The sequence below is a fragment of the Myotis myotis genome, unplaced genomic scaffold (genome assembly GCF_014108235.1).
Source record: "Myotis myotis isolate mMyoMyo1 unplaced genomic scaffold, mMyoMyo1.p scaffold_m19_p_6, whole genome shotgun sequence".
Taxonomy (NCBI): domain Eukaryota; kingdom Metazoa; phylum Chordata; class Mammalia; order Chiroptera; family Vespertilionidae; genus Myotis; species Myotis myotis.
In genome coordinates this window covers 97,594,466-97,620,481 of record NW_023416368.1, presented here as the reverse complement: position 1 = coordinate 97,620,481, position 26,016 = coordinate 97,594,466, and the positions used below count along the sequence as shown (strand labels likewise).

The 26,016-nt window shown below is 47.2% G+C and overlaps 1 protein-coding gene across 7 annotated transcripts in view; it reads left to right on the top strand.

Annotated features, from left to right (window-relative positions):
• The window catches only part of INSR (insulin receptor), a 164,363-nt gene that overhangs the window by 2,079 nt on the left and 136,268 nt on the right, over positions 1–26,016 (top strand). For 5 of the 7 annotated variants that reach the window (XM_036315560.1, XM_036315556.1, XM_036315555.1 and 2 more), the window contains exon 2: positions 11,844–12,395. In XM_036315560.1, the coding sequence (XP_036171453.1) occupies positions 11,855–12,395 (541 nt within the window). In that variant the 5' untranslated portion in view covers positions 11,844–11,854. The other 2 variants (XM_036315561.1, XM_036315559.1) reach the window with 2 other exon arrangements.

Below are 26,016 nucleotides of genomic sequence, written 5' to 3'. Positions count from 1 at the left end.
TAATTTCAGTCAATCCTCATCACAACCCTATGAGATAGAGTTTATTATTCATTTCCCAGAAGGTGAGGAAATTGATTAGGTTACAGAGCCAGCAGGTAGCAGAGCTGGGATTAGAACCCCAGCTAGTCTGTGTTCAGAGCAATGGTTTCTTTCTTCTTTTTTTAATCCTCAGCTGAGGATATGTTTTTGTTTTAATTGATATTTAGAGAGAGAGGAAGGGGGCAGGGGAGAGAGAGAGAGAGAGAGAGAGAGAGAGAGAGAGAGAAATATAGATGTGAGAAAGAAACATCGATTGGTTGTCTCCTGTACGTGCCCCAAACCGGGGAGTGAGCCTGCAACCTTTTGGTGTATAGGGGGACACTTCAACCAACTGAGCCACCCGTCCAGGGCCAGAGCACTGGTTCCCTACAAAGCAGTTCTTTGGGGCCTGGGCCTCTGCACCCCAGCCCTGCAGTAATGGTGAACAAAGGCCTAACGGATGAACACGAGTGTACCCCTGCAGGCTGGGGACAGGGAGAAACTCTACAGATCACTCATCTCTGATGTCAGCCAGTGGGGCATCCTGACTAGGGTGAGGGTGGAGGGAGATCATTGTGAGTGTTAAGGAATGAGGGGCTCTTTCTCAAAGTTGTCCCCCCAGTTCATCTTCTGTGGAATCCCTTGTTGCTTTTCTTTTCTTTTTTCTTTTTTTTAAATATATTTTATTGATTTTTTACAGAGAGGAAGGAAGAGAGAGATAGAGAGTTAGAAACATCGATGGGAGAGAAACATCGATCAGCCGCCTCCTGCACATCTCCTACTGGGGATGTGCCCGCAACCGAGGTACATGCCCTTGACCGGAATCGAACCTGGGACCTTTCAGTCCGCAGGCCGGCGCTCTATCCACTGAGCCAAACCGGTTTCGGCCCTTGTTGCTTTTCTGAACTGGCAGTGGCTTCTCTATTTCTCCTTGGGTTAGCTGGCTCTGGCCCAACAATACCCGCGGCCATCGCACAGTCAGAAAGGGAGGGTAATGTGGGATGAAGTACAATAAAAACCTACAGAGCTTTGCGGGGGTCCAGTGCTCATTGAGGTGGGAGACCCTTGCTTCCAGATCCCCCTAATTTTTCACGGTAGCATGAGATGTTTCTGGTGTGTCTTCTCTCGTGCACTCCAGGACCCTGAGAACAGAACGACCTCCTGCTCATCAGCTCCCTGGGGCTCTTCCTAACCTTTGCTTCTCTCCTGGAGACCTGCCCCTTGTTCCCGTCAACTCACTCATAGAGGTCATCGGGGTGAGCCCCCTGGGGTCCCCCCTACCCCATCATTGACTTCCATCCTTATTTGATTAGAACACATCCTCTCGGACTCGGTGGTTTTGCCGTTGGGTTGGGTAGTCTTGCTTGTGGGGCTGACCTGTGTGGTGTGAGATGTTGAGCAGCATCCTGGTCTCCACCCACTAGATGACAATAGCACCTCTCCACTCCCAGTCCTGCCAACCAGCCATATGTCTCCAGACATTGTCTCCAATAGAAAGCCACTGCATTGGGGAGATAACTTTTTTCTCACCTAGTGCCCTGGCCCACCTGGGTCCCTGCCGTCTCCCCTGTTTGTTCAGGGATTTCCATCTGCCTGGGAGCCTTACTCTTTCCTCTGAACCCCATTACCCACCACCCACCTCTGGCCTTGCCCTGCCATCTCCCCCCACCACCCCCAATCGCTGTCTAGCCTTTAACCCAATGCTCTACCCCCTGCATCTGGCTTGTGTCTCCATTGCTCTGTTGATGGCTCTAGAGATGGTAATGCCTTGCCCTAATTTGTTTCCTGCAGCCTCACCCCAGTCGACCTCTCCCTTTGCCACTGCCCGTTCCCTCCTGGAAGGCACTGATCCCTGGCAGATTTTCACCTGCTATGGGCTCTCCCGGTCCTTTCCCTTCCCCTCCCCTGTTCTCTCTTGGGCTAAGATGATGTCAGCGCTCTCTCCATAGCAGGCCAATTCCCTACTCTGATCCTCGTTTTACGTTTATATACGGTCAAACTCTCTCATCTAGAACAGGAGCCAGCGAACTGGAACCAGAGGGCCGAATCCTGCCCACCATGCCTGCTTTTGCAAATAAAGTTTTATCGATAGGAGCCACACTCATTCATTTATACATTACCTATGGCTGCTTTTGTTCTCCAACGCAGATGATTTTGTGATCGCATGGCCTGCAGAAATATTTACACTTTGGCCTTTTACAGAGAAAGTTTGCTGACCCTTGATTTGGGACAAATTCCTTGAGGATCAGGATGACATGCCTAATAGCTCCTATGGTCTTTGGTACAACTTGAATGAATCAAGTTAAATGAAGCATCCAGGAGTGCTGTGGTTTTTCTTTACAGAAGCCCTATTAAAGAAATTTATGTATTTGCTGTGCTGAAAATATGGGTTCTGATGGTGAGAAAATAACAGTGATGTCCCCTCATTAGCTGAGTGTGTGTGATCTTAGGATTTATTTATTTCGAGTCATCTTGGCATTGAAAGAGGATTCTGCACCATCAGCTCTGTCTCCAGAGCCCAAAAGAAAGTGGTGTCTGCTATGAGGTTTTCTTTCAAGAGCCCTTGTGTTCATTTCTATTAAGAATAAGTCAGGGATGGTTAGTTTATGTTTTGCAATCAGACTGAACTTATGTGTTTTAGAATTAGAATAATGACAAGTAATGCATTCTCATTGCAAAAATAAAAAAAGTATAGAGAGGGGGAAAAACAAGTTATTCGTTTTGCATGTATCTTTCTAAATTTTTAAAAATTTCATACAGTGCCCTGACCGGTTTGGCTCAGCGGACAGAGCGTTGGCCTGCGGACTTAAGGGTCCCAGGTTCGATTCTGGTCAGGGGCATGTACCTTGGTTGCGGGCACATCCCCAGTGGGGGGCGTGCAGGAGGCAGCTGATCGATGTTTCTCTCTCATCGATGTTTCTGACTCTCTATCCCTCTCCCCTCCTCTCTGTAAAAAATCAATAAAATATATTTAAAAAAAAATTTCATACAGTAGAATTGACTCTTTTTTTGGTGCGCAGCTTTTAATTGTAAACGATGCCTAGTGTTGCGTGGTGGCCCCGCAGTCAGGATCCACAACAATCTCTTCCATCACTGCCTAAACTCCCTGGGGCCACCCTTTGTCATTACACTGTCCCCACCCCTCATCCCTCCGCCTCATCCCCGCCAACACTGACCTGTTCATCCCTAGTTTTCTCCAGACTTTAAAAAATATCTTATAATTGGTTCATATTCCTAAAATTGAAAATTTTAATTTAAGTACTCATAAGATCCTCATTATTCCCGGATTTCATATTTGTGAATTTGCCTACTTGCTGGAATTTATTTGTAACTCTATAGTCAACATCCAGACACCTGTGTGGTCACTCCCAGACACCCAGAGCCGTGGAGTTTGACTTGACAGTAGCCGAGGTCAGCCATGGCGGCTCTGCTCTCCCGTTTCAGCTCTCCTCGCGTGATTCACACAGTGATTCAGACAAGTGCCCTTCTTGTGATATATTGAGTGCTGTGGTTTCCTCATTTTTGTGCTTTTTGTTGGTGATTGTGTTGTTTTATGTGGCCCCCATGCACAGTACGGAGGTGCTGTCTAGTGTTCATAAGCGTGAGAAGGCTGCGGGGCACCTCGCAGAGAAACTCGTGTGTTGGGTAGGCTTTGCTCAGATGAGCTACAGTGCTTCGTGCTTAACGCTGAATCAATAACGTCTATGAATTAAGGTGTTTCATGGAGGGGCGCCCTTTGTTCACTAGACCCTGGTCTTTTATTGGGGGGCGGGGGTGCCCCAGTGGCTTTTGGAATTTTCTTTCCAACAATAAGCTTTTCTGTTTTGTGTTGCCAAACGTCAACAGGGTATGAGTTCCAATTTGAGTTTAAGGCAGGCTTGTGAGGATTAAAATTCGATTTCAAATCTGGGTTTTTCTTGCAACTCCACAAGGGTGTGTTGTCATGTCACAGTTGCACAGTCACCTGTTTTGTATTCCCAGGAGATGCTTGCTTCTCTCCCATGCCTCTGCGAGAATGTGGAAAACGGGTACTTTCCCCAAACTGCGTCCTTTAACTTTGTGGGGAAGATAGTGGTTGGACACAAAGGGATGAAGACAGTGGGGCCACTGTTTTCTGAGGCCTTTCCATGGTTCTTTGTTGCCAGTTGTTTTCAAAGATGAGTCCACCTTGCAGAAGGTCAGAGAAGGGATGTGCTTGGAGATGTTCCTTTCTAGCTGTACTCAGGCCGCTGTGTGGAAGCAGGCCGCTGGCTCCGTCCCCATGTGTGAACGGGACTCCTGAAGATGGGTGGGGCCTGAGATTTGATGTGTGATGTCCTTAGGGTTACAAAACTGTGGTACTGACTGGAGGAGTTGCCTTGGGTGTTCCTAGGTTTTCCAGAGTTTTCAGATATAGAAGGTGTTGGTGTCAGGGTGACTACAGGTCTTTAGTCCCCTCTCTAGTTCCCTGTCCTTAAATATTGTGCTCCCCCAACCCCCACCTCTCATCCTTCTTTCCTCTCTCTCAGTTGTTCCATCTCGTTATATCACCCATTGTCACCACTTCCACCAGCACTCACTTGCCCCTTTCCCCAAGCTCCAGACCCACACCTTCCCAGCAACCGAGCCCCCCAAAGCCCTCACACACTCAACATGCCCCCAAACCGAGCCTCTTGTCCTTGCCCCCCAAAACTGGTCCTGTATCAGCCTCTTCAGATTCATTGGTGACTTCCCTTCTCCTGCCTCTCTTCCACCTCTCTGAGGACCAAGTCCAATTGATTCCAGTTCCCCAGCCTCACCACAGTCTTGCTCCTCTTCTTGTACCCACCTCCTAAGATAGACCACCTAGGCCAGGCCAGACAGAGTGGTGGTTCCAGTGTGCCCCTTTCATTCCTTCTCCACTCGGCTGCCACAGTGATTTCTCTACTATCTCCTTGGTCCCTTCCGTAGCTTCCAGCTAGATCCCTTCCCTTGGCATCTGCGTCTGGCCCCAGCTGCGTGCAGTCTTACTTCCCGAAGCACATGGCTGCAATTCCTGGGGTTCTCTGTCCTTCCTGCCTTCACTTGAGTTTTTTGTGCTTCACACATCCTTCTTCTCCCTTTGCGCCCACAGCCACCTGCTTCTTCCTCACAGAAGCTGGTCAGAGGCCTCCTTCCATTCTTACCTGGCTTCCTTATCCACCCTTCTCATTCCCTTTCAGCATAGACTGGGAGTACCTCTCTGGGTCCCCGGAAACATTGGTCTGCTCATTGAAGATGTGTCCTAGAACCCTTCTGGTCATTGGCCACTCATTTCCTCTCCCCAAGGACAGTCCGTTTGCAATTATCTGTTTTGGTACATGTTTACCTTTCTAGAGACGAGTGTTTGCACATATAAGCTGATGTATCTATTTCCATATAAGTAATAGCATATCGCACAGATTGATCATCTTGTTCTTTACCATTAAGATCACATTCTGGAGATCTTTCTGTATCGCCGTAAGGAGCCTCCTTGCTCTTTTTTACAGCTGTGTGGCATTCTGTCTCATCGGAGGCTGGCAGAGCCCGTGGGCCACATGTGGTGCACCACCCGCTTTTGTACAGGTGTTCACATTTTTAAGTGGTTGGATAAAAACTCCAACTGTGATTTTGTGACACGTGTAAATTATATGAAATTTGAATTTCATGGTCTCTAAATAAAGTTTAATTGGAGCACAAGCATGCCACGTGTTGTCATGGTTTAGCGCTACAAGGACAAAGTTGAGTAGTGACCGAGATGGTGTGTCCCACAAAACCAAAAAGATTTGCTCTCTGGCCCATTACAGGAAAAGTTTGCTGACCCCTGCATTCTGTCACTGGTTCTTGCACCTGAGCACCTGGAGGTGCTTCCAGGTCACCTGGAGGGTGTGGTGAAATGCAGATCCCTGGGCCCGCGCCCCTGGAGTTTCTGATGGAGCAGGTCTGGAGTGGGCCTGCGAATTTGCATGTCTAACAGGCTGTCAGATGGAGCGAATGCTGCTGGTCCCAGGACCCTGCTTTGAGAACGACTGCATCACGTGGACGGATCATCATTGATTTAACCCGCCCCCTTTTGATGGACAGCGATGTTGTTTCCATCTTTGGCCGGATGGACTGTGCTGGGTTGGATGACCCGGCACAAGGCTCATATTGCGTCCCTGCCTTGCAGCGGATTGCCAGAACAGGAATCTTTGGGGACTGTAAGGCTCTCACCTTATCTATTTTGACAGCCTCCGTGCCCAGCGCGATGCCCAGCAAACATTTGTTGAGCGGATAAAGGATGATTTCCACGTGGCTGACTGCAGTTCCGGAACCGCCTCCTTTGCGGAAGTCAGTTTTAAGAGCCGGTCTTTCAGGCAGGCAGAGAACCTGAAGGGTCTCTGATAATGCGGTGTGCCCGAGTTTTAATTTCTAAAGACAATAAATCTGGGAATTGGTTCCATGTAGCTCCATGGGGACAACGAAGCTCACTTCTCTTCTACTCCTCATAGCTTTGATTGTGCTGTTGTCGTCGTTTACGGCAATTGAGGATGGTGCCCAGGCTCACGCGGCTGGCAGGTGTCAGTGCTGGCGTGGGAAGCCAGATCTGTTGGGTTTCTACTGTGCCCCAAAGCTGGTACGGGTGGTGGCCTGGCCCCTGAACCCAGGCTTATTGGTGCAGGACCCCTGGATTTTGGAGAGAGCAGGGTTAAGACTGGAAAGAATGCAGAGAGGAGCACGTGACCCAGAGTAGGTCACTGGGGCACATATTAAGAATGCCGATTCTAAGGAATGAGTGCGTTCATGATTGAAAACAGAAAGTGTAAAACTCTTAGCATTGTGAAGATTTTCAGAACTTTCTAGATGCCTTCTTTTGTGCCCCTTACACTTTTCCTTTGCTGCTTTCATGCTGGAGAGAAAACCAGGGGAGAGGGGACATTTTCCAAGACAGCTGTCATGTCAGTCTTCTTCTCTGGAAAAGTCTCAGATTCCAGAGGCCACGGGGGAACGGGAGCCCAGCACGGCCCGGCAGGCCGTTCGGCATTGGTGGGCATGTCGGTGGCTGCGCTGTCCAGGGCGGCGCCCCTGTCCACACTCGGGCTCTTGAAACTGTGGCCAGCGCCTGGCTGAATTTTTACTTTTATTTAGCTCATTTAAAGGCAAATGTAAAGTTTTATTTAACTTAGCTTATTTAAATTTTAAAAAAATCAATACTTGATTCTGTTATTGGAAAACTCTTTTGTATGTTTGGAATAACTTGAGGTTATGAACCTACATTTTCAGTGAGTCACTTTGTGAAACCCACCTCTATAGAGCAAGCATTTCTGATTAAATTTTAGCATCTGAATTGAGACAAGCTGCACGTGTAGAGTACAGTGGCACTTCAGAGGCATAGTGTGGTAAAAATCCTATAGAGGATCTCATTAATATTTTTTTTAGTATTGTTTACATGTTGAAGTGAAGTTTTGTAATATACCGGAGTAAGTAAAATACATTGACTTTCATGTTTCTTTTTACAGTTTTAGAGAAAATTTAAAACGCCATGTGTAGCTCACATATTTCTATCAGATGTTGCTGCTGTAGATCCTACACGCCCTGGCCATCCAGCATGATGAGCTATAATTTGCCATCGCCCTTGACCTTCCAATGAAGTAGCAGAACTGAATACTTCTTACTGCATTGTTTGTTTAGGTTTCAGTCCTGGCATCACCTCCTCCTTGATTGTCCCAGACCCAGTCAAATAGCTCATTTTTTTTCTTTTCTTTTTTTATTGTTTAAAGTATTACATATGTCTCCTTATTCCCTGATTGACCCCCGTCTCCCACCACTGCCACCCCCCAGGAAAGGCCCCTCCGCCCTAGTGTCTGTGTCCGTTGATTATGCTAATATGCATGCATACAAGTCCGTTGGTTGATCTCTAACCGCCCCCTCCCCTGCCTTCTCTTTTTTTTAGTATTGCTTACATGTTGAAGTGAAGTTTTTTTATACACTGGAGTAAGTAAAATACATTGACTTTCATGTTTCTCTTTGAAACATGAAAGTTGGTTGGACAGTCTGTTCAGTGTTACCTTGTCTCTGGATCTATTTTTGTTCATCAGTTTATGTTGTTTATTATAGTCCACAAATGAGTGAGATCATGTGGTATTTATCTTTCTCCCACTGGCTTATTTCGCTTAGCATAATGCTCTCCAGTTCCATCCATGCTGTTGCAATTGGTAAAAGTTCCTTCTTTTTTATAGCAGTGTAGTATTCCATTGTGTAGATGTACCACAGTTTTCTAATCCACTCATCTGATGATGCGCACTTAGGCTGTTTCCAAATCTTAGCTATGGTGAATTGTGCTGCTATGAACATAGGGGTGCATATACTCTTTCTGATTGGTGTTTCTGGTTTCTTGGGATATATTCCTAGAAGTGGGATTACCGGGTCGGTTAAATGGCAGTTCCATTTTTAACTTTTTGAAGAAACTCCACACTGTTCTCCACAGTGGCTGCACCAGTCTGCATTCCCACTAGCAGTGCATGAGGGTTCCTTTTTCTCCGCATCCTCGCCAGTACTTGTTGTTTGTTGCAAATAGCTCATTTTTATGAACTCTTCTAGCCCGTGGAACTCTCCTTGATGGCATCCTTCTCAGTTATATTTTAAGTTGTTTTGGGTAGTTAATAGTGACTCCAAGTCTGTGAGATCCAGGGCAGCATTTGTCCTATTCCCTGTAGAACTTCCAGTACCTGGAGTAGCATCTGGCATGGAACAGGTCCTCAGCAGATTTTTGCTGAAGGAGTGAATGAAGGAAATTCTCTTTAACTGTCTTTCTCCAGGTTGTCATTACATGACAGCTATTTCATTGTTTCCTTAAATCCAATCCACATGCTTCTTCATTAGGCATATTTTTGAAAAAACAATAATGGTAAAACTAACATAGCAGTTACAGCACAGACTTAGCATTTGATTGCAGGATTGCAGTCCTAGTGGCACCATCTCAAACAGCCTGTGTGAGTCTGTGAAACAGACACCTCCTCTGCAGATGATTTTTAGAATTCAACGAGAGAACATGTGCTCCAGGGCATGGGCCGAGTGCACGGAGAAGGTGCTCAGAAAATACTCGCTGTCACCAGGGTCCCCTGCCGCCTCCTGCTGCTTATCGTCCTCCCTACCTGTGTGTGAGGTATTAGCTGCCACTTATTAAAAACTTGAAGCATCCTTGGTTTCCAAACTGAGGCATTAAAAGTCAGCAAAGGCCCTACGTGTATGTATTTCTGGCACCATTTCTGACATCCTCTGGGTAATTTCTGTCCCAGCAATAAGTTTGTCTATTGTTTTAGACTAATAGGGACACATATGGCTTTAATGAATTGAGTTAAAGTTATTGGAAATTTACAAAAAGTCAAGTCTTGATTGTCCCCTATAATTATAGTCATTTAACCTTTTAAAATAAGTTTATTGAGCTATATATAATTCAATAGCATACAATTTACCCATTTCAAGTTTACAATTCAGGGGTTCTAAGTACATCCACAGAGTTGTGCAACCATCACTACAATCAATTTTAGAACATGTTCACCTTTTCCAAAAGAAATACCGTCCTCTAGCTCTCACTCCTCAGCCCCTCGAACCACTCATCTGTTTCTGTCTGTCTGGATTGCCTGTTCTGAACATTTCATGTAAATGGACTCACACCCCATTCTGGTCTGTGTGAGTGGATTCTTTCACTGAGCATCATGTTTTCAAGGTTCATCCGTGTTGAAGTGAGTGCCTGCTTCATTCCTCATTGTGGCTGAATAATCTTCCACTGTGTGGATGGATCACATTTTGTTAATTCATTCACCAGTTCAATTAAATTTGAATGTCATATAATCAATGAGTACTTTTTTAGGACCTAATGTTTGGATTATACTTATCCTGAACAATTACTCATTGTTTCATCTGAAATTCAAATCTAACTGGGTATCCTGCATTTTTATTTGCCAGATCTGGCAACCGTGCCTGTCACCGGCGGACTGTGTGCCCGTGGGTGATTGGCTTTGTTCCTTGGAGGTCCGGTTTCCCGTCGGGGTGGGGATGGGGCTTGTAGAGAGGTGTCAGTTACTCAGCGCCCGCAGAGGCCTGTGTGCGCGTGCTGTCCCGGGCTTGGGTGGTGTGAGTGTGGGGCTGGAACTGGTGTCCTTGTCCTCTGCGAGGTGCCTCCAGCTTCCTAACGAGGGGGGAGCCAGCGAGTATGTGTTTTCTTGATCCAGCCTAAGCTGTTCGGAATGTGACCCCGGAACATTCTTGCTTTGTTTTCCTCAGATTTTTGCTCGGCTGTTTGCTTTCTAATTTGTGCTGCTTTTGTCGTCATTCTCAGGGTGCGTTTGCAAAAGGATTTCTACTCTTCTCTAGAACAATCTGTTTGCCTCAGAGATAGGAAGGGAAGGGGTAGTGTCTTGGAATACAGTAAGTACAGGTTATGTTCTGAGCCTTATGGTCCAGATGCTGAGGGCTGTGTGTGTGTGTGTGTGTGTGTGTGTGTGTGTGTGTGTGTTGGCAAGGAGAAGCTATCTAAAGAGTTTGATTCTGGTGAATGTCAACTCTAGCATAAGGGGCACAAGAAAAGGACGTTAATAGCCAACAAGGCAAGGTCTTCCCTGTCCAGTGCAGTAGCCACTAGCCTAATGTGTCTATTTACATTTAAATTAGCTAAAGTAAAATGAAATGCTCAGTTCCTCAGTCTTACCACATTTCAAGAGCTTGAGAGCCACAAATGGCTGGTGTCTACCAGAGTGGAGAGTACAGAGACAGGACATTTCCATTACCGCAGAAAGTTGTTGGACAGCACTGGACCAGGGCTGGAGCGCCAAACTACAGCCAGAGGGTTCACAACTCTGGCCTGCTGCCTGTTTTTGTAAATAAAGTTTTATTGGAACAGCCAATTTCATTCATTCACATATCATCTCTGCTGCTTTCGGGCTGTAATGGCAGAGTGGAGGAGTCTAAATGCAGACTGACTGCGAAGCTGAAAATATTTATTACCTGAGCCTTCATAGACAACGTCTGCCCAGGCTTGGGTTAGGGGAATGAAGACACAACATCTAGAGATGGCTGATAATACTTGGGAGAAATAAACAATAACAAAATAGCTGACATTAATAAGCACCTACGATGTGCCAGGCACTGCTTGTGGGCCTTCCTGCATTATTTTACTCACACGTTGGACACAGCCTTGGAATCGTGTGAGAGTGGTGGGCTGGTCTGTTTAGTGTGGTGCAGGGGAGGGAGGGACGAAATCTTGAAGGCTGCAGGAGGAAAGTACAGGGTCATGGGCAGCTGTGGAGGGTGTCAGAGCCGGGGGGACCACCTGCAGGAGAACGGGCACACTGGGTGTTTGTGACGGAGAGATCAGACTTGCTGGAAGCCCTTGCACTCCCAGGTAAAAGGTGACGAGGCCTTGGCTTCCTGCCTGGAAGGAAGGCAGGGTGAGGGGAATCAGTGAGGTGGGAAAGTGACAGATTCAGCTCTCCTGTGAGCACCTGATCCCCATAAATCCGTTTCCTGAATATCTTCACTTCGACTCAGTGGAGACGGCTCCCCACTCCTCTTGTGTGTTACATAATCCCCTGTAATCCCTCCAGTGTCTCCATTATGTCATATTCCACGTGATGGCATTAAGACTTCTAACAGGTACCTTAGACACAGACACTGCAGGGAACACTACCAATCAGGGTTGGCTATGGCGTTTGTAGGTCTCAGTGCAGAATGATGTAAGGATTTTAAGATGTATGGAAGGGGATTTAGCCAAGGGCAGGCCCCTCTGAGCAATGCCCTGCTGCTAATTCTTAAAACCCACCATTGTGTGTTAGCTCACCTGTCATACTTTCTGCATATTTTTACTCTAGTGTGTCCCAGCATGGATATCCGGAACAACTTCACGAGGCTGCATGAGCTGGCTAACTGCTCGATCATCGAAGGACATTTGCAGATACTGTTGATGTTCAGAACAAGGCCTGAGGATTTCCGAGACCTCAGTTTCCCCAAACTCATCATGATCACTGATTACTTGCTGCTGTTTCGGGTGTATGGGCTGGAGAGCCTGAAGGACCTATTCCCCAACCTCACGGTCATCCGGGGCTCCCGCCTCTTCTTCAACTACGCGCTGGTCATCTTCGAGATGGTCCACCTGAAGGAGCTGGGCCTCTACAGCCTGATGAACATCACCCGGGGGTCTGTCCGCATTGAGAAGAACAACGATCTCTGCTACCTGGCGACCATCGACTGGTCGCGCATCCTGGACTCGGTGGAGGATAATTACATCGTGCTGAACAAAGACGACAATGAAGAGTGTGGGGACATCTGTCCAGGCACTGCGAAGGGCAAGACCAGCTGCCCTGCCACTGTCATCAACGGGCAGTTTGTCGAACGGTGTTGGACTCACAGCCATTGCCAGAAAGGTACGCCGGGGTGTGCAGGGGTCTACGCTTTGCTCGTGCCTTGTTTGTTAGAGAAGCTGGAGGCGTTACCTGGACCAGGAGTGGCAGCCCTTTTCTGCAAAGGCTCAGATATGAAATGCTTTAGACTTTGCAGACTGTACATAAATGAGTGTACATGGCTGTGGGTGAATAACTTTATTTACAGCCCTAGCTGGTTTTGCTCAGTGGATAGAGTGTCCGCCTGTGGACTGAAGGGTTCTGGGTTCAGTTCCAGTCAAGGGCATGTACGTTGGTTGCAGGCTCGATCCCAGGCCCTGGGGGGAGGGGGGAGGGATCGTGCGGGAGGCACCCAGTCAATGTGTCTCTCTCACATTGATGCTTCTCTCTCTCCGTCGGTCCCTCTCCCTTCCACTCTCTCTAAAAATCAAATGGAATAATATCCTCGGGTGAGGATTCTTTCCAATTTTCACAGAGAGAGGGATGAACAAAGCTTAATGGGGAATTTGTTCCTTTAAGCCTTGCTTTTCCAGAAGTGACATTTCTGGGTCAAAGGTTCTTGATCCTGATTGCCAAATTGCTTTCCGGAAATGCTGTACCAGCGGAGCTCCTCTCAGCATTGGTGTGGAGGGACACCTTGGCCAGCTCTGAGTGTTGTTTGAGAGAATCTTTCATAATTCACTGGAGGGAGGAGCCGTTCTATTTGCATTTCTTTGATTGTTATCAGGGTTGAACCTTTTAAAACATGTTTGTCCTGTGGGTTTTCTCTTCCTGTTCATGTCTTTTGTCCATCTGTCTTTTAGGACCTTGGTGGTGTTTGAAATATTCAGCTGTGTGCAGTTTTCATAGATGCAGGCTATTAACCCTTTACCAATTGTGTTTTTAGGCATTTTGTTTAAATGCTCTAGATGTCTGTTGACAGAGAAACTTACAGGGTTGATTGAGTTTAGAGCTGGATTTGCACATGCCTCTTACGTTACTTTATGCTTAGAGCGTTCCTTTCTATCCATAAAATAAATGTTTTTTCCTCAAATTTTCTATTTCCGTTATCATCGTTAAAAAAAACCACCTTGGACATTTGGGATCTGTTTGTGTGTATGATTTGAAAGGATGTCCATTGTCCCCAAAATAACAAGTTGGGGGGGGGTCTTAATGCTGTTTATTGCAGAAATGTACCCCTTCATCGTTGATTTGGGGTCTGATTCTAGGTAGTCATACATACATCTGTCTTTCCTTGCACCAGGGCCATACTGTTCTGATCCCTGTGGTTTTATAATGTATTGATATCCAGGGTGGGAAGTTCCAATAAATACACTTGCTACTTGTTTATTGTCTCCTCTACCCCTTACTACACTGAAATTCCCTGGGAAGAATTAGTGAACATGGGATTGAGGTGGGAGAAAGTGAGTGGAAGGCTTATGGGTTGTATCATAAGAGATAAGGAAAGGGAAAAAGGAGGGTGTGAATGTGACCCACGTCCCGCGTGGTTTAGGGTTCAGGCTCTGGAAGAGGGGCCGCACGCAAATGAAAGAGACAAGACAAGAAATAATAATTTGGAAATTGGGGGGCCAGGCGAGAGCCCATTCTGAAAGGATGGAATGGACTCCGCTTGTGCTCAGGCCTTGCCATCCTTTTATTCAGTTTGGGATCCACCTATAGCCCTTAGGCAGGCAAGTTCCAGTAACAGACAGACTATCTTATCAGTAAGGATTTACATGGCTATCTATCTGGTGGGGAAGTTGCTTCAGCTACCATTGTCTGGACTAAACAGTGGGTGCATAGCCCTGACCTTTGCCAGGGCTCAAGGGTCACCAGCCTCCCGGGCTCCTTATCCACACCTGTCCGCTAGAGAAGACAATGGGCGGCTTCCCACATCAGGGTCTTCTCACCTGAGCCCAAAGCTACCTCGAAGCCCTACAAGGCGAGTCCTGAGTAGAATCTGTGGAATTCTCAGTGAGGACTCCATCGGAGCCCAGGGAGGAGCCTTTCCACCGCACAGATGTTGGGTGGTAGGAAACATCTGTGAGATGGTGAGACAGTGGGACCGCCGCACCTCTTCTGAGGAGAGGTCGGGCAGCGAAGGGAAAGAGACTGGAAGTTTGTGGTTGGAGGAAGGGATGATATGATGATTAATATATTGTGGAAAAATCTTGAGAATGTTGGTAGGTCAGGGACAGAGAGAAGCTAAACTACAGCTGCAAGGGGAGCTCTGTTATCCTTGATTTAGAGACCAGTGAGGTTACTTAACTTGCCTAAGGCCACACAGCTAATAAAAGACCGCTGGGGTTTGCACCAACTCAGACACAAAAAAGCATGTATGTTTTTGTGTGACCCCTTTGTTCAGAAACTACTTCTGGATGGGGCGGGGGAAGCAGGGAGAACAGTGAACACTTTTACCCCAAGGCTGAGTTCTCCAAATTTAGGAGCTTGTTTAAAATGCCCAGGGCTCATATGTCTTGGGATATAATTGGAGGCATGCTTCTGTGGGTTTATTTTTGTATCCATTTTAGTCAAAATATCCAGGACCGCATTATCAGCAAATGCCCTGATATTTTCAGCAGGCTTTTTATTTTTTAATTTTTTAACTCCTTTGCGTTTGAGAACAAAGCTTGTTTTTCAGCACTGGGGGTTACATTGCTGTGACTGACACCTGTGAGGTGTTATGCCCAGAATTCAAGATCCCCAAGAAACCACGCCAGGGAGCCAGTCCGATGCAAAAGCAGAAGGTCCTTTATTGAGTTAGCTAACCCGACCCAGGCCTCCAGTTGACGCAGCGACCGGAAACCGAGTGCCACCCATGAGAAAATCAGGGCTTTAATAGTGAGGGGAGGGGAGCTGACTGTGGGCCCTGCCGATTGGCCAGGCGCAAATCGGGTCTTGTTACACAGGATGTGGTCATCTCTATGGCGCGCACATCCCTTGCTTGTCATTGGTTAGTTCAAAGAAATCCCGGGCGTGGCCAGCAGGGGCCTGGGCTTCCAGGAAGAAGGCACTCTTCTGAGCACATGGCCTCTGCCCCAACATGGAGGATCCAGGGTAAGATGGAGGGCATAGCCCTTGCCCTTTCATTCCCCCCGTGTCTTGGAACTTCCGACCAATCATGAGACGGACTGCACTTTTATTTCACCGTCGCTAGGGGCCCGTAGTGAGCACACAGAACTATCAACTGAACTATTTTATACACTTAACAAATGGTCCGGTGGAAGGGAAAGAAACCATTTTAGCTTTAACAACTTCTATTGAAATAGGATTTTTCTTCTTAAAATTCCTCCATGGCTATTAAAAAGCCAAATCAAGATTAATTTATTTACTGTCCTGATGTTTGCATAAACACAACAAGAATGGTAACTGACTACCTTTGCTGGAATTTCATGGTTGAACCTTAATGTGCCCCGTAGGGCCAGGAAGCCAAGCCATCCAGCTGCCATCAGGCCTGCCTGCAGTATCTGCTGAGTTAGGTGAATCCCTCACCTGTAGCAACTCCACCTGAGCCCACGCTCCAGGCTTTAAGGCCCATCTCAGTAGCCCTCCTACTCGTTGCGGCCCAGAGTGTGTGGGGGTTCTGCAGGGATGCAGAGGCATCTTTACTGCTCCCCTTCTACTCTTACCAACCGCCAGTGATGGTAGGGCATGGGCCTGACGCTCCAGTGCCAGCCATCTTCAGGGCTCCCAGGCAGGATACCAGGCTTTCTTCGTGGCATTCTTAGTGGCTTCAAGTCTTTAGAGCTCAGATAGGGCTCTTCAAAACATGATACTCAGTCAAAGTTTTCCGTTAATAAAACCACTACTAGGAACCAGTCTTACTGAATCTATGCAAAGAAACGTACTTACTTAGCATTGCCAGATTTCGGAGGAATTACATAAGGAGAAAAACATACTGATTTACTCTAAGATTTTCTGACTTTCCTTGCTAATTTCTTTTCATGGATTTAAAACAAAACAGTAATTGTTGGTCCATGCCTCAGACTTTCTAGTCTAAACAGGCTTTTTCCAGCTTTACTACCCCTGACATGGGCATGGTGACTCAGGCCTGCAAGACAGTATTACAGGCTGTCAACTGTTAGCTGTCTCTCAACAGAGACCAAAACCTGATGGGCACCCTTCCCTGCCCAGTTGGGCACTTGTCCTCTTGGCAGCTAGACACCCTTTACTTTTGGGGGTCACCCCACACAGCTCCCTTCCAGGACAGCCAACATACATTCAAACCTGCAAAAGAATCAAAGGTTAATATAACATATCAATACAATGAAACATAATATTGGCATCATGGCTGCTTTAGGTAGCCAAATCTATCACTAAACATGTGATCCTATAAATGGTCCTTGTCTCTTTGGAGCCATGTCCATGAAGATGCAGGCATTATCTAAGTGTATTACACAGTATTGTGGGGGCTCCTGGTGACAGGAGCGATCGCGAGTCATGTTACCGGCATCAGGCAGGTCAAGCACTCCGTAGCTTGAGCTTGAGCGGGTTGCCTTGATCTTGATCGATCGATGCTCCATTTGGTGATGAAGTCTTTCTGGATGGACCCAGGTCGCGACGCCGTCTACCTTGAGAGCGGTGGGGGTCATCAGCACCACAGTGTAGGGACCCTTCCAACGTGGCTCTAGGGTCTCCCAGCAGTGCCTTCTGATGTAGACCCAATCTCCTGGTCTGTGCTGATGAGGAGTTGGGGTTGGGCTGGTCCGGTAGATGGCGCGGAGGCGCGGCCAAATGTCCTCGTGCACCCTCTGGAGCCCTCTCAAGGAAAGAGATTGTTAAAGAAAAGCCACCCAGTCCTCACCAGTCTCTGAGTCAGATTCCTCCTCTCTTGGAGAACTTCCAAGTCCTGATGGCTTCTAGGTAACCCTGTTTATCAGTTACAGCGCTCTGCTTTTTTGTCTTTCTACCAGTTCCGTTTGTGGCAGAGCAGCAACCAGGCCTCTTTCAAGGGAGTGCGCTAGAAGTGGGTATCAGCCCCTCCTTTGCTAGCAGCAACAGGTACCAAACTCTTTCAGTACATTTGACCAGCTTCATTCCCGCCCACCTTTACAGATTCTAAGGTCCATTGTCTTCCTTTAACCAGCAAGCTAAATGACACTGGCCTGTATTATTTAATTCAGCACAGGCAGGGGGAAGGGCCCATGGAATCTCTGCCCTGAGGAACTGTGAGCCCCACCCTTAAATGTCCCAATCAGACTAGAAAAGTCACAAATATCTTTTAAATCTACCCCAGAATTCCAAAATCCCAACCTAGCACAGAATGTATTTCCACACTTACATAAACAAATACAGTCTTGGGATCTTGAGCAGGTAACAGGAACACCGCCCAAGTCCCCTGATGGGGGCCTGACAGGAACAGATGTGGGGGCCTCCCTTTCCCACGTCCCAGGACGGGATTCTTGACCTATGTCTCATCCAGATAGAAACGGTACTCATATTGAACCAGGAAATCAAGACTAAATAGACATGATAACTAGATACATTCCCCATTAAGAACTTTGAGGTGCATGCCACATTTATACCACAAAATACCAACAAATCAGTTTCAGTTGTGTCAAGATACAGAACAAGTCCCTGAACAGAGGCGGTAGAAAACTGTCTAGGAATGCTTCTTTTCTATCTTTCTAAAACCCTTAGCCAGTCCGAGTTTCGACTTCCCTCCGGAAGTCCCAGAGACTGTGAATATCATCTAGAAGCCATTCCTCCAGATACAGGACAAGTCCCTTAGAGATTCTTGATAATCTACATCAGTAATCCATTTATACAATCCCCTAAAAGTTAAAGAGGAAGGAAAGAACCATTCAATGTCCTTCAAGAGGATTAAACACATTGGATCCTCTGACGTTTCAGGGGTACCAAGGAAGGAGAAATTAGGCCATGTTCAGCCCTTCTCACAATCCATCATTAGTGACCAGTCCCAGCTCACTGGTATATTATTCACTTAACATTTCTTTTTTTTCTCCTATCACACCAAGGCCATGCTTTCCAGGTAGCTAGAACTCTTAGCCTTAATTCTTAGGTGATTACCAATACATTTTAAGAGACACAGAAAAAAGAAAAATCTTTCTTGGGTAACCTAGGTAAAACTTAGGAAAACATTTTCAACACTTAAAAACAGTTCTCAACATAATAGGATTTAGTCTTGACCATGGAATCAATTACTCTTAATTTGTTTATGATATTATGTATAACTGTGGTTCTACTGCTGTCATACCACTGAAATTATATTAAGACCGTGATTGCTAATTTATTAAGTATTAAATAAATCCGAGAGGCTAGCACACTTTTTGCCCCATCCGCATTTCCGCAGTAAAACTCCGCCTTAAAACTCCACCTCTGAAATTCTATCCTCCCTTAGTAAGCAGACACGCCTTTTGTGATTGGCTAAGTCAGAGGGCGGGGCCTTTGTTGTTCCAAGATGGCGGCCCCCAGGGGTGCGGCATGCCATGTGGCTGACATGGTGGCTGCCAAGTCACACAGCTCAACATTGTGGCTGTCTACACTGTTCTCTGACAGAAAAGATGATTTCCTTATTCTCACAATAAACAAGGGAAGAGCAAACCAAAATCCCTAAAAGATAGATGGCCAACATTATATTCAGACAAGCAGAAATCTCATTAGCTGTTTATACTTTTTATAATTATCTTAATATCAATTAAGTTTAAACTGGTTTTTGTATTAAAAATCTTCAGTTGAGGTCACAAAATCAATCCTCTCTTCTCAATCAGATTAATAAGCAAAGGCATTTTCAATTAACAGATTAACTTCTATCATTTAGACCTCATATTAGGCATATTTAGATCAACATTTCAGTATTATAAATTTCAATGCTTTTAGATGATTTGAGCTTAAAAGCTTTAAATTTCCAGCCAATAAGCCTGGCATAGCTGCTAAAATGGTCACAATTTTCCTGTTGGGGAAGTCAAGAAACAAAACCATAGCTATTCACATGTAAACTTGACTATCAACTTCCTGGTGGTACTTGCCTCAGGGCGGGAAATTTCAAAAGCTACTTTAAATCGCCTTGGGAAACCTGCCTGTATTTCTTTGTCAGGTTCATCTCCGCCTTTTTTAAGACCAAAACAGTCTCGGGTTTTTATTCTGTACACAGCAAAAGGTCAAGTTCAGCTCAAAACTATGCGCACTCGTTTTTAAACTGGCCTTTTCCCTTTACATGTGCACAGAAATCCCGGATGCATTTATAAATTTGTAAACGCTTTTCAATTACAAGAAGGATTTTAATTTTAGAATACTTGGGGAGGGGGTGACCTGTTTCCACAGACCCTCACTCAGGCGGCCGCCCGACTGCCACACAAAGGAGGGGTGAGAGCAGTCCCCCTCCCTCCACATTCATACACTTTCACCAGACATTCATTCAGAGTTTAAACAATCCATTAAATTCCTAACAACTTCCCCATTCCTGAGGGAGCTCTAAAGCCTCCCCCAATCTCCTTGAAATTATTAATCCAGCAAGTCCACAAAATAAAACGGAAACACAAACAACTAAAGGGCCCAAAAAAGTACAGCCTTCCAACTCCATGGAAGCAAAAACCGAAAGCTAGACGATGGCTGCGCGCCAACCAGCAGGAGCGACCCGCCTTTTCTCAGATTGAGGGGTTCCTACAGACCTTCCGACTCCGCGGAAGCAAAATTTCCCCTCTTCAGATGGAGGATCGAGGCGCCCCCCGACTCCTCCTGCCTGTCTCAGATTAAGGGTTTTCTACAGACCTTCCGACTCCGCGGAAGCAAAGCTATACCCCTTCAGGTGGAGGATCGAGGCGTCCCCCGGCTCCTCCCGCCTGTTGATCCTGTGCATCCACTTAGATCATTATTACAGGCATTTACAGGCATTTACAGATTTCAGAAGTGAGCTCACACCGGATAGATACAAAACAAAACAGACACGACACAAACAAGACCTACCGCGGTCAGTCAGGCCCTCCGGACTGGGGGTCCCCTCGATGGTGTTGGGGATCCCGGACGAGCCCCCAAAATGTTATGCCCAGAATTCAAGATCCCCAAGAAACCACGCCAGGGTACCAGTCCGATGCAAAAGCAGAAGGTCCTTTATTGAGTTAGCTAACCCGACCCAGGCCTCCAGTTGACGCAGCGACCGGAAACCGAGTGCCACCCATGAGAAAATCAGGGCTTTAATAGTGAGGGGAGGAGAGCTGACTGTGGGCCCTGCCGATTGGCCAGGCGCAAGTCGGGTCTTGTTACACAGGATGTGGTCATCTCTATGGCGCGCACATCCCTTGCTTGTCATTGGTTAGTTCAAAGAAATCCCGGGCGTGGCCAGCAGGGGCCTGGGCTTCCAGGAAGAAGGCACTCTTCTGAGCACATGGCCTCTGCCCCAACATGGAGGATCCAGGGTAAGATGGAGGGCATAGCCCTCGCCCTTTCATGAGGGTTCTGAGCTCCTGGCATCTGGACACCGTGCAGTTGGTCCTGGTTCATTATCGGTGGTGGGGTCCCATGGGTGACGCATTGCCCTGTCCTGGGACAGATGTCAACAAGTGATTGTGCTTTGAACTGGTGTCCCTGTCTGGTGAGTACAATTTATTGTAGTAAAATACACATTATATAAAATTTACAATTTTAACCATTCCAAGTGCTCAGTTCAGTGGCACTAAGTACTTTCGCACTGTTGTGCATCCATCTTCACGATCCAGCTACAGACGTTCTCATCTTCCCAGACTAAAATTCTGTCCCCACTAAACACTCCGCCTTCCCCTCTCCCAGCCCCTCGCTCGCGCCTTCTGCCTTCTGTGCCTGTGGATCTCACTCCTTTAGGAACGACCTGCGAGTTGAGTCCTACGGCATTTGTCCTTTGTAACTGCTCATTTCACTGAGCATAATGTCGTCAAGGCTCACCCATGTTATAGTAGGTCCGGCATTTCTTCCCTTTCTACGGCTGAGTGATGTTCCAGTGTCTGGCTGGACCGCATTTTGTTTCTTCATTCATTCACGGATCGGCTCTTGGGCAACTGCCCATTTTAGCTATTGTGATGAATGCTGCTGTGAACATGGTGTATGTCTCCAGCTTTTTAAATGCTGCTGTGGCTTCAGAAGTTACGGTTAACATTTCGCGGGGTTTCTGAGTGCAGAGCAGACTGAAACGAGCCCTCGGAAGACACCCCCCTGTCTCAGGAGACAGATGCAGACCTGAGAAAACTGACAGCTCCTCTCACCGGAGAATCCTCCCAGAGAATCCTCCCAGACACGTCCTCAAGCTTCCATTGTCCTTTTCTCAGGCTGGCAAGGCTCTGGGAGCTCCTGGGCCCGTGTGCCTGTGGGATGAAGGTGTTCGGCCTTCCTCTGCAGTGACCCTTCTTCCGCCCGGCCCTGAAACGAGAACGCTTTAGGCGGGAGAGCAGAGGAGGGTCAGGGGAATTAAAAAGAGAAAGTCACTGGTGTGTGGCTCCACATTCTTCTCCATCACTGTCTATAGATTTCGGCTGAAGATGCCAAGAGAGGCCAAATACAAGGAGCCCTGCATGTGCGGGAGGAGAAGCCCGATCCGGAAACAACGCTCATCGAGAGCTGACTGTGTGCTAGGCATTGAGGGGGGAGGGAGCTTGGGGTCGCAGGAGGGCCAGCCCCTGCCTCCTTGGAGAGGATCTTCTGGTGGCAAATACGCTGCGTGTGTGATCGAGTACCTTGTGGAGAGAGTTACAACAGTGCTGTCTCTGCGGGTGAAGGCGTGATTGAAGCCTTAAACTCATCTTTGGGGTCACAGAATTGGCGTGTCATGAAGGCCCTGAAGTTGGCCTCACTGTCTGTCCCAGATGGGTCACAGGATGTGTGGGTCTGGCAGAATTGCCTTGGAGTCCTGTCAGCCATGAACTGGTCATGATCTGGATCAAGCCTCAGGTTTGTCATTTGAAAAATGGGAATGATTTACGGGATTTGCCAGGAGCCGGTCCATCCTTGTTGTTTCAAGGGACCTGGCATATATGGCATACTGTTCTTAATATGTTTGCTCACCTTCTTGGCACTATGTGTTTTAACCAAGGTCACCTCTCTGAGAAAAGTTGTTTCCCCAGGTAGGGATTTTCCCCTGAAGTTAGGGAGGGAATAAAACCCATTAACTAAGTGCCAGGCAGGTAATTAATCACTTTAACTACGAATAATCATGCTTAAGCTACATAATCTTTACTCTCTGGAATGGAGATAAGAAACACCCTAACCTTTGGAATAGAGATTGATAGGATTGGAATCAACTGGTATAAATACAGATGTAACAAGACAACTAGAACTGGTTGTTCTAGAACCTAGACACAGAACCTAGACAGAACCTAGACAGAACCTAGACACAGAACCTACACAGAACCTAGAGACAGAACAACTTCACTGGAGAGAACATGGCAAAAGATCCTGGACAGAAACTGGCCACACAACCTAGAGACAGAACCTAGTGAGAGAACATGGCAAAAGATCTTGGACAGAACATGGACACAGAACCTGGCTGGAGATCCTAACCAGAACTTTGCCGGAGATCCTGACCAGAACTTGGCTAGAGATGCTGGCTAGGCTGCTGGTCAACTGAACGCTGTCTCCGTGTCATTCCTTCTTCGCCGACTCCGTCTACACCTTTGGGAACCCCTGGGCCTGCTGGGGTTGGACCCCAGCAGGGACCTGCTTGTTAGGGTTATGGTTAGGGGGTTAAATGAGATGGTGCAGGAGGTGCACTTAGCCCAGTACCTCTGTGAGTGTTCTGGAAGCTTCTCCTTAGTGCCCTTGGTCCACCACTCTTTCTGGCCACTCAAACCACTGAGTCAGTGAATACCTGCCAAGCCTTGGCTGCATTTCTGGCTTTGGTCTAGGGGTAGCAAAGGAGCGCCCACCACATGATGAGGGCTGGGTGCTGGGCCTACCCTGCTCCGCTCTGCTCGCCTGGCGCCCCAGCTTCCAAAGCTCTGCAGACCCCACGCTGTGCTTTTGGGGGGACTAGAAACCACAGGGCTGGCCGGACCAGCTGCTCTCGCCAAACTCACTGGCATTTTCCCCTGGGAGGCCACCCCAGCTGGTGCTGCCAGTCAGAGGGTGGGTCAGGCTGGGGCATGCTGGGTGCCAGGAAGATGGCTGGCAATGCCACATACAGACAGCAAGAGGGCAGAAGCGGAGGCACAGGGCAGGTCTCTGCTTCCTGAGTTTGCATTTCCATTTGTGTTTCAGATCCTCTGAAAGTTGGGGGCTCTATTTACATTGAACAGTAAATATTTCTTTTTTTCTTTTTTGTTAATCCTCACCCAAGGCTTCTTTTTCCATTGATTTTTAATGTAGAGGGAGGGAAAGAGTGGGAGGGAGGGAGAGGGCGAGCGAGAAACATCGATAAGAGAGAGACACGATGGCTTGCCTCCACACGACACCCCCACAGGCTGGGGATAGAACCTGCAACCCAGGTATGTGCCCTTGACTAGGAATCGAACCTGGGACCCTTCGGTGCGCAGGTGACACTCTATCCACCGAGAACACTGGCCAGGGCTGAACGTTAAATATTTAATTAAACGCATGCCTGTTCTTGAAGGGTTTGCTTTTAGTCAGAAGTTTCAGCGTCATGTTGAAACTTTTTATTCCTTCATTTATGTTTTAGTTCTGCCTTAGAATTTCCTTGGCAACAAATGCTTACTTTGTGCAGGACACTGGTGTAAGTGCTTTGCTCATGATACTGCATTCAGTCCTGCCAGCAATTCCTGTCACTGGTGAGGCCACCAAGGCCCTGAGGAATTAGGCTGCGTGCTCTGGGCCATATCCCTCGTAAGTACTAGAGATGGGATTCGAACTTGAAACCTGGATATTCTGGCTGAGAATCTGAGCTCTTCAGCAGAGAGCAAAGAAGCTGGGGGTAGGCAGTCCCCTAGAATGTGCCCCTGCCAGCCTTCTGGCTGCCTCCTCTGAAGAGCCCTCTCATTCTGTCTGCAGTTGGCTGCTTCCCCTTCAGGCTGAGTTCCCTGAAATATAGGGACTGGCGTTTATTGTGACCCCGCACCTGCCATGAAGACATCCTGACCATTCATGACTAATATTACTGAGCTTTACTATGTACTAGGAACTCACGGAATCCTCACCGCAGCCTATGAGAGGATGTTACTCCCATTTTTATAAAAAGAACACTGAGGCTTGAAGAGGAATTAATTTCTCTAGCAGAGCTTGCTGGGTAATTGGTTGACCCTTGGTTATCTGGTGCCCTTGACAAAGGTCAGCAAACTGCTATGCTTGGTCCAGATCCAGCCTGCTGGCTGGTTTTGTATGCCCGTGAGCTAAGAGTGTTATTTATATTTTTAAAAGTTTTGGGGGGAAAATCTAAAGGATAATATTTTGTGAGAGGTGAAAATGATATGAAATAAGCATTTCAGGGTCCCTCAATCACGTTTCCGTGGTTCATTTATTCATTTACGTGTGGCTGTTTCAGGGCCCTGAGGAGAGAGTTGGGAAGTTGCAAGCGAGGCCGTGCAGCCCTTTACAGAAAAACTTGGTGACCCCTGCTCTTGGTCATGTACCTTATCAAGATGAGGGGCCCTTACGGGGTGGACGCTGTTTTCAGAGGAAGTTGGGAACATCACAGCATTAGGCCAACAAAGTACGCCTGCCCCTTTCTGGCCCCAAGGGGCTACCAACCGTGGGAGGCATCCGTGACCCTCAGGAGCTCTTGATTTAGCTGGGGAGTTAGAAGGCGGGAGCAAATTAACCATTCAAGGCAGGTAGCCAGCAGGAGATGTCGCAAGACAAGGCAGACCCCCTTTTCCCTCCAAGGGAGTCATCTGGCTGGTGGGTCCAGATACCTTAGAGCTGGCACACCTGGGAATCATGATATTCTCTAGACAACGCGGCAGAATGTTGGTAAATTAAATTCCTTCGTGGGTGTGCCACTGTAGTCCTGCAGAAAATAGAAATCTCTAGCATGTGCACATGGATACTGAATGGTAATAGTAAATTTTAAAAGGACAGTAGATTGTGTAGCATGATGGGCCATGTGAGTTTTTTAAATTTATGTTCCTTTTTGTATTGTTACAGATCTTTTTAAGAATCTAGATCAGAATTAAAAGCACTGTACTGAAAATATTCTGTGGCCATTGTGATTTCTTTATCCTTAAGATGATTGGAATGTTGAAAGTGACTTTTAGTTTTGCAGATGATTGGATTTTGATAGTGGGAAAGTAGTGCTAGTGTGAATGTTTCTGAGCCTTCCTCCCTTCTCCCCCCTCCCAGGACTGATGATAAGTAAGATGCCGGTGGGATATGTGGAAGGAGACTGGTCCAGATGGGAGTGGCTATAAAAATGTGGTTTGGATGGCAATAATGGTCCGACAGAGAGTAAGAGGGAAGGGTGCCAGGTGGGTGGGAAGGCAGTGACAAAAGCAGAGGTCTATTGTGCACTAGGGCCGTGGTCGGCAAACCGCAGCTCTCGAGCCACGTGCGGCTCTTTGGCCCCTTGAGTGTGGCTCTTCCACAAAATACTACATGCGGGCGCGCACGTACAGTGCGATTGAAACTTCGTGGCCCATGCGCAGAAGTCGGTTTTCGGAAAGGAGATAGACGAAACAAGTATACAAGAGGCGTGTGGATGGGAGAGTTGGAAGGGGTTGACCTCAGCGAACGGACCTCAATCAGATTGAGGACGTTTTTAGCAAAGGCCAGCTTAGGAGTGCCCTAATTAAGT